Raw genomic sequence first — 7,181 nt, forward strand, 5'->3', positions numbered from 1 at the left:
ACTGGGGACCTGAGAGTGTCTTGGGGACATTTTTGGGGTCCTTGGGGCAACTGGGTGTCCCATGGGGTATTGGGCGGGCTGTGAAGCACATGGGAGGGAATTCTGGGGGGTGGCGGGGGGCCCGGGGGGGGGGGTGGGGGGCCCTTGACACCCTCCCCCTCACCCCATGACACCCCCTGTCCCAGATTCGTATTGACAAGCTGGTGGACAAATGGTCGGGTTCCATTGAGATCGGGGTGACGGCGCACAACCCCAACAGCCTCGAGTACCCCGCCACCATGACCAACCTCCGCTCCGGTGAGCCCCCCCCGGATGCCTGGGACCCCCCCAGATGCTTGGGTCCTCCCCCAGAGTGGGGTGGGGGGCCCCCCGGATGCCTGAGTCCCCCCAAGACCCCCAACGGTAGAGCTGAGGCTCCCTGAATGCCCTTAGAAAAGGGGTGGGGGAGTTCCCCAATGCCTGGGTCCCCCCCAGAGGGGATGTGGGGGAGTTCCCTGGGTGCCTGGGTCCCCCCCAAGACCCCCCCCACTGCACCCCTCCAGGTACCATCATGATGAGCGGCTGTGGGATCCTGACCAACGGGAAGGGGACGCGGCGCGAGTACTGCGAGTTCAGCCTCGACGAGCTGCAGGTGACACCCCCAGGGCACCCCAAAATCAGGGGGACCCCCTCCAAATCAGGGGGCGACCCCTGAACCCCACCCCCAGGACCCCCAAAACACCCCCAAGCCCCCATTGTGCTCCCCTGGGGGTTCCAACCCCTCCCTTGGGGTCCCCTAAAATCGGGGGGACACCCCAAACCCACCCTGGGATCCCCAAAGTCCCCCTGAGGCCCCCCAAATTTGGGGGAGGACCCCCAGGTTCTCTCTAGAACCCCCAAAAGCCCCCTGAGGCCCCCCAGAATCAGAGGGATCCCCCTTCAACTCCCCTGAGATTCGCAAAACCTCCCCAGGGCCCCTGAAAATTGGGGGGACCCCCCTTAACGCCCCCCAGAGACCTCCAACTCCTCATTTGCCCCCCCCCATCTCCACTGTCCCCTGCAGGGGTTTGGGGGAGGTCCCAGCGACGTCAACCCCCTCCTGCACCCCCAATTCCCCCCTTGGGACCCCCAAACTCCTGCCTCCACATCTCTATTGTCCACTGCAGGAGTTTTGAGCGGGTCCCAGTGATGTTCTCCTGCCCTGCTTGTGTCCCTGCTGTCCCCACCATCCCCTGCAAGAATTTTGGGGGGGTCCCACCAATGTCCCTCCTCCATCTCTGCACCCCCAACCCCTTGAGGACACCCTGGGGATTGGCGGGGGCTCCCAATCCCCCCCCCAAATCCCTCCCCTCAGATTTTTGGGGGCCTCTTGTCACCCATGTCATGTGTGTGTGTTCTCCCTGCAGGAAGGGGACCACATCGGGCTGACGAGGAAAGCCAACAATGCCCTCCACTTCTACATTAATGGCATCGACCAAGGTGGGGGGACACAGGGACACCCCAAGGGGACACATAGGGACATGGGGACACACCCCCCATACCCCCAGGGGTCTCTTGAAAGTCCCCAAATTGGCATCTTGGGGCTGAGAGGGGACATGGGGACACCAAGGTGGCTTTGAAGATGTCTGTGTCCATGGAGCATCCCCCATGTTGATGCCCCATGACCTTAAGGGACCCCAGGTGGTTCTTGGGGACATCTTCATCCATGGGGTGTCCCCAGTGTTGATAGCCCAGGACAGGGAGGGGACATGGAGACCCTAAAGTGGCTCTTGGGCCTGTCCCCATCTGTATGGTGTCGTGCAGGTTGACACGTCATGAGTGGGAGGGGACGTGGGGACCTCAAGGTGGCCCTTGCGGACAACCCCATTCTCAGGGTGCCCCCCATGGTGACACCCATAACCTTGAGGAGACAGACCTCAAAGTGGTTATTAGTGACGTCCCCAGCCCTGGGGTGTCCCCCACGTTGATTCCCCATGATCTTGAAGGGACATAGGAGACCCCGGACTGGCTGTTGGGGACATTTCCATCCCTGGAATATCCCCAAGTTTACACCCTATGACCTTGAGGGGACACAGAGACCCCAAAGTGGTTCTTAGTGATGTCCGCAACCCTGGGGTGTTCACCAAGTTGGTGCTGCACAACTGGGAGGGGTCCAGGGTATCCCCAGGGTGTCTGTGGTGGCACCTCCATCCATGGGGTGTCCCCAACATTGAAACTCTATGACTGGGAGGGGACACAAGCGATCCCAAATTGGTTTTTAGTGATGTCTCCATCCATAGGGTGTCCCCAGTGTTGACACCCCATGATCTCGAGGGGACCAGGGTGTCCCCAGTGTGGCTGCGGTGACATCCCTCTCCCTGTCTCCAGGGGTGGCAACGACGTTGACGCCACTGGTGGTCTACGGGGTGGTGGACCTCTACGGGATGGCGGTGAAGGTGACCATCGTCCACAACCACAACCACAGCGACCGCTTGCGGCGCAACAATGCCATCCTGCGTGCATTGTCACCCGAGGGTGGCCGGCGTCCCCTCACGTCCCCCCAGCCCCCTGCCGGGCCACCCGCCGGGCCCCCACCGCCCCCTCGTCTCCTCTTCCACCCCAACTGCGGGCAGAAGGCAGCCATCGTCAACGAGGGGCGCACGGCTCTGCGGCCACAGTGAGTGACGTGGGGGGATGCTGGGGGACATGGGGAGGGACGTGGGAGCTTGGGGGGACCTGGGGACACTGAGGGGTGCAGAGGGAACGGGGACAAGGGAGGGGAAGATGGTCTTGTGGTCACAGCGAGTGACCGTGTCTCCTTTGATGTGATGGGTCCATCCCTGGTGTCCCCATCCCTGGTGTCCTCATCAACATGTTGGACCCCTCCTTGGTGTCTTTGTTGACGTTGTGTCCTTGTGTGCCCATCCTTGCTGTCCCTGTTGACGTGATGAACCCATCCCTGGTGTCCTCAATGACGTTGTGTCCCTGTGTCCCCATTCGTGCTTTGTCTGTTGACGTGATGGACCCGTCTCTGGGATCTGTGCTGACGTTGTGTCCTTGTGTCCCCATCCCTGGTGTCCTCATCAATGTAGTGGACCCATTACGGGTGTCCCCCCTGACATTGAATCGTTGTGTCACTGTTTCTGGGGTGTGTGTTGACATAACGAGCTCATTTCCAGTGTCTTTACTGACACGTCTTTGTGTCCCCGTGTCTGCTGTCGCTGTTGACGCGATGGACCCATCCCTGGTATCCCTGTTGACATTGAGTCCATGTGTCCCCATCCCTGGAGCCCTCATCAACGTAACGAACCCATCTCTGGTGTCCTTGCTGACGTTGTGTCTTCGTTCCTGGTGTCCCCCATTGATATGATGGACCCATTCCCTGTGTCCCTGTTGATGTGGTGTCCCCATGTCTCCGCTGACATGATGGACCTATCTCTCGTTCCACCCTGCCCCCCCTGGGTGACACGATGTCCCTGTCCCCAGCGCGACAGATGACTTCAACCACGGGGTGGTGCTGAGTGCCCGGGCGCTGCGGGACAACGAGCTCTTCCAGGTCCGCATTGACAAGATGGTGGACAAATGGGCCGGGTCCATCGAGATTGGGGTGACCACGCACAACCCTGCCTACCTCCAGCTGCCCTCCACCATGACCAACCTGCGCTCAGGTGGGTCCCTGGCATCTCTAGGGGCTCCCCAACGTCCCCATGGGGTCACCACCCACCACCCTATCTACCCTCAGCTGCCCACCAGCATTACCAACCAGTGCTCAGGTGGGTCCCCAACATCACCATGGGGTCCCTATGGGGTCCCCAACGTCCTCATGGGGTCACCACCCACACCCCTGCCTACCTCCTCCTGCCCTCCCACCATGACCCACCTGCATTCGGCTGGGTTCCTGATGTCCCTGAGGGGTTCCAAACATCTTTCTGGGGTCCCTACAAGGCCCCCAGCCACCCCAGGTTGTTCCCAGCCACCCCAACATGTCCTCTAGGCATCTTGAGCCATTCCAGGACATCTTCAGTCACTCCGGAGTGTCCCTGGGGCATCTAGAGCCACTCCAAGGTGTCCCCAGGACTTCTTGAGGCACTTCAGGGTGTCCCCAGAGCATCTCATACCACTCAGCTATTCCTGGGTGTCCCCAAGACGTCTCCAGCTTCTCCTGAGTGTCCCCAGAGTGTCACCAGCCACCCTAGGATGTCCCCAGGACATCCCCAGCTAGCCTTAGGTGTCCCCAGGTCATCTTGAGCTGCTCCAGAAAGTCCCCAGCGCATCTTGAGTCACCCCAGGGTGTCCCCAGCCACCCCTGGGTGTCCCTGGGGCATCCCCAGCTACTCCAGGATGTCCCCAGAGTGTCTCCAGCCACCCGTTTGTGTCCTCAGGGCATCTCCTACCACTTCAAGGTGTTCTCAGACACTCTGCCTTCTCCCCAGGGTGTCTCCAGCCACTCCAGGGTGTCCCAAGAGCATCTCATACCACTCCAGGGTGTCCCCAACCACTCCAGGGCATCCTCAGCCACCCTTCCCCTCCATGGGTCGTGTCCCCAACCCCGTCCCTGTCCCTGCAGGCACCTGGATGATGACGGGCAACGGTGTGATGCACAACGGCACTACCGTCCTCGACGAGTACGGCCACAACCTCGACCGCCTCAAGGTGGGACAACCCGGACGCCTGGGTCCCTGGTTGGGACCTGTCGGTGTCCCCCCTCCCCGGGTGACGTGCATCCCCGCAGGCGGGGGACACGGTGGGGGTGGTACGCAGGGACGACGGTACCCTCCACTTCTTCGTCAACGGGGCGGCACAGGGACCCGCCGCCTGGAACGTGCCCCCCAACGTCTACGCCGTGGTGGACCTCTACGGCCAGGCTGCCCAGGCCACCATTGTCGAGGACGGCGGTGAGCTCCTGGGAGGGACACTGGGGATGTAGGGGCTTGGGGCGGGGCACGTGGAGAGGTCAGAGGTGGAGTTTTGGGGGGCTTGGGGGCATCAGGGTGTGGGTTTGGGGACACCGGGATGTTGGGTTTGGGGGGGACAGAGGTCCTGGGGAGATCAGAGGTGGAGTTTTGGGGGTCCTGGGGACATCAGGGTGTGGGTTTGGGGACACTGGGGTTTTGGGTTTAGGGGGGATGGGGGTCCTGGGGACATCAGGGTGTGGGTTTGAGGAACATTGGGGACTCCAGTGTGCAGGGCCACCGGAGGGCAATACTGGGGTGCAGGGCTGGAGCTGGGGGTGCAGGGAGATTGCTGGAGCCCTGACATTGGGGATTCACGGGTCATTTGTGTGTGTCCCCCAAGAGGTGACCTCGCTGGCAGGTGATGGTTCGGAGGGGGACACCCCGGGGTCCCCCGAAAGTCCATCCCCGGGGGGTTCCCCTAGTGACCTGCGGTTCCACCGCCTGCACGGTACCAACGCTGTCATCACCAACGGCGGGCGCACCGCCCTGCGCCAGAACTGCCGCTCCGAGTTCAACGATGCCATAGTCATCTCCAACCGGTCAGGGGCACCCCAAAAATCCCCACCCTGCACCCCAAAATCCCACCTTGCACCCCAAAACCTTCTCCTGCACCCAAAAACCTGACTATGGGTCCCCCAGTGTCCCCCAATGCCGTCCCCACGTCCCCCAGCCGGTGCCAGAACTGCCGCTCTGAGTTCAGTTGCATCATTGTCATCTCCAACCAGTCAGGGGCACCCCAAAAACCTCCCTCTGCACCCCAAAACCTTTTCCTGCACCCCAAAACCTGGCCACGGGTCCCCCAATGTCCCCAAGTGTCAGCCCCAAGTCCCCAAATCTGTGCCAGAGCTGCTGCTGCAAGTTTGATAATGTTATTGTCATCTCCAGCCGGTCGGGGCACCCCAAAACCATCCCCTGCACCCCAAAATACAGCCCCAGGTCCCCCAAATCTGCCCACAACCTTGTTGCCACCCCGTTGTCCCCCTCCTACCCCCCCAAGGTTTTGGGGTGACCCCCCCGGTGTCCCCCAGGGCGCTGCGGGACGGGGAACTCTTTGAGATTGTCATCCAGAAGATGGTGGATCGCTGGTCTGGCTCCATCGAGGCAGGTGAGAGGGGACAAGAGGGGACACGGAGGGGAGGGGGTGGGGGGGGTCCCCCACACCCTTCCCCATCTCCTGTCCCCCCCTCCATGTCCCCTGTCACCCCTGTTGTCCCTGCAGGCGTCACCGCCATCCGCCCCGAGGACCTGGAGTTCCCCAACACCATGACGGACATCGACTACGACACCTGGATGCTGAGGTGAGGAGGAGGGGGACACGCTGGTGTCACCTGGGGGGGTCACCTCAGTCCCCAAGGGGCCTTACTGGGTCACCAGGTTCCCTGAGGGGTCCCTGTCCATCCCTCTTTTGTCCCTGACGTCCTCTTCTGTCCCCAAGAGGCCAGGTCTATGTTCTTGGTGTCCCCAAGGGGTCACGTCTGTCCGCAAGGCGTTGTGCTGGCTCATCAAGTTCCCCAAGGGTCCGCAATTGTCCCCAGGGTCCCTGGGTTGTCCCCGAGGGAATGTGTTAGTCCCCAGGGTCCTCATCTGTCCCTAAGGGTCCTCATCTGTCACCAACTGTCCCCATCTGTCTCCAGGTTCCTGTCCATCCCCAAGGGTCCCCATCTGTCTGTCCCTAAGGGTCCCTGCTTATCCCCAAGGTCCCCATCTGTCCCCAGGAGTCCCCGTGTGTCCCCAAGGGAACACGTCTATCCCCAGGTGTCTCCATCTGTCCCCAGGGTCCCTGTCCATCCCCAAGGATCCTCATCTGTCCCTAAGGGTCCCTGCTTGTCCCCAGGGTCCCCATCCATCCCCAAGGATCCCCATGTGTCCACACAGTCCTTGTCCCATCTCGGAGGGTCCCCGTCTGTCCCCAAGGGTCCCTATGCATCCCACAGTCCTTGTCTGTCCCCAAAGGTCCCCATCCATCCCCAAGCATCCTGCTGGGCCACATGAGCCCCGAGTGCTTTCTTGTCCCCTTGTCGTCCCCCCCAACCTTTCCTCGGTGTCCCCACAATGTGCCTGTGTCCCTGCAGCGGGACGGCCATCATGCAGGACGGTAACACCATGCGGAACAACTACGGCTGCGACCTGGACTCATTAGGGACAGGTTCGCGCATCGGGATGATGCGGACGGCACGGGGCGACCTGCGTTACTTCATCAACGGCGCCGACCAAGGCGTCGCCTGCTCGGGGCTACCGGCAGGTAAGGGGACAGCTTGGGGACGCGGC

General features: G+C 61.8%; 1 protein-coding gene across 1 annotated transcript in view; it reads left to right on the forward strand.

Moving 5' to 3' along the window:
* Nucleotides 1-7,181, forward strand: part of NEURL4 (neuralized E3 ubiquitin protein ligase 4) — a gene marked incomplete at its 5' end in the record, with an annotated part of 20,687 nt that overhangs the window by 2,551 nt on the left and 10,955 nt on the right. The window contains 11 exons of the mRNA XM_010574298.1: nt 186-297; nt 543-631; nt 1,386-1,458; nt 2,347-2,635; nt 3,445-3,626; nt 4,526-4,611; nt 4,691-4,853; nt 5,254-5,452; nt 5,942-6,018; nt 6,133-6,211; nt 6,986-7,151. Of these exons, the coding sequence (XP_010572600.1) occupies nt 186-297; nt 543-631; nt 1,386-1,458; nt 2,347-2,635; nt 3,445-3,626; nt 4,526-4,611; nt 4,691-4,853; nt 5,254-5,452; nt 5,942-6,018; nt 6,133-6,211; nt 6,986-7,151 (1,515 nt within the window). The remainder of the gene's footprint in view (nt 1-185; nt 298-542; nt 632-1,385; nt 1,459-2,346; nt 2,636-3,444; nt 3,627-4,525; nt 4,612-4,690; nt 4,854-5,253; nt 5,453-5,941; nt 6,019-6,132; nt 6,212-6,985; nt 7,152-7,181) is intronic.

This window comes from Haliaeetus leucocephalus, unplaced genomic scaffold, assembly GCF_000737465.1.
Source record: "Haliaeetus leucocephalus isolate CR32 unplaced genomic scaffold, Haliaeetus_leucocephalus-4.0 Scaffold426, whole genome shotgun sequence".
NCBI classification, from domain to species: Eukaryota; Metazoa; Chordata; class Aves; order Accipitriformes; family Accipitridae; genus Haliaeetus; species Haliaeetus leucocephalus.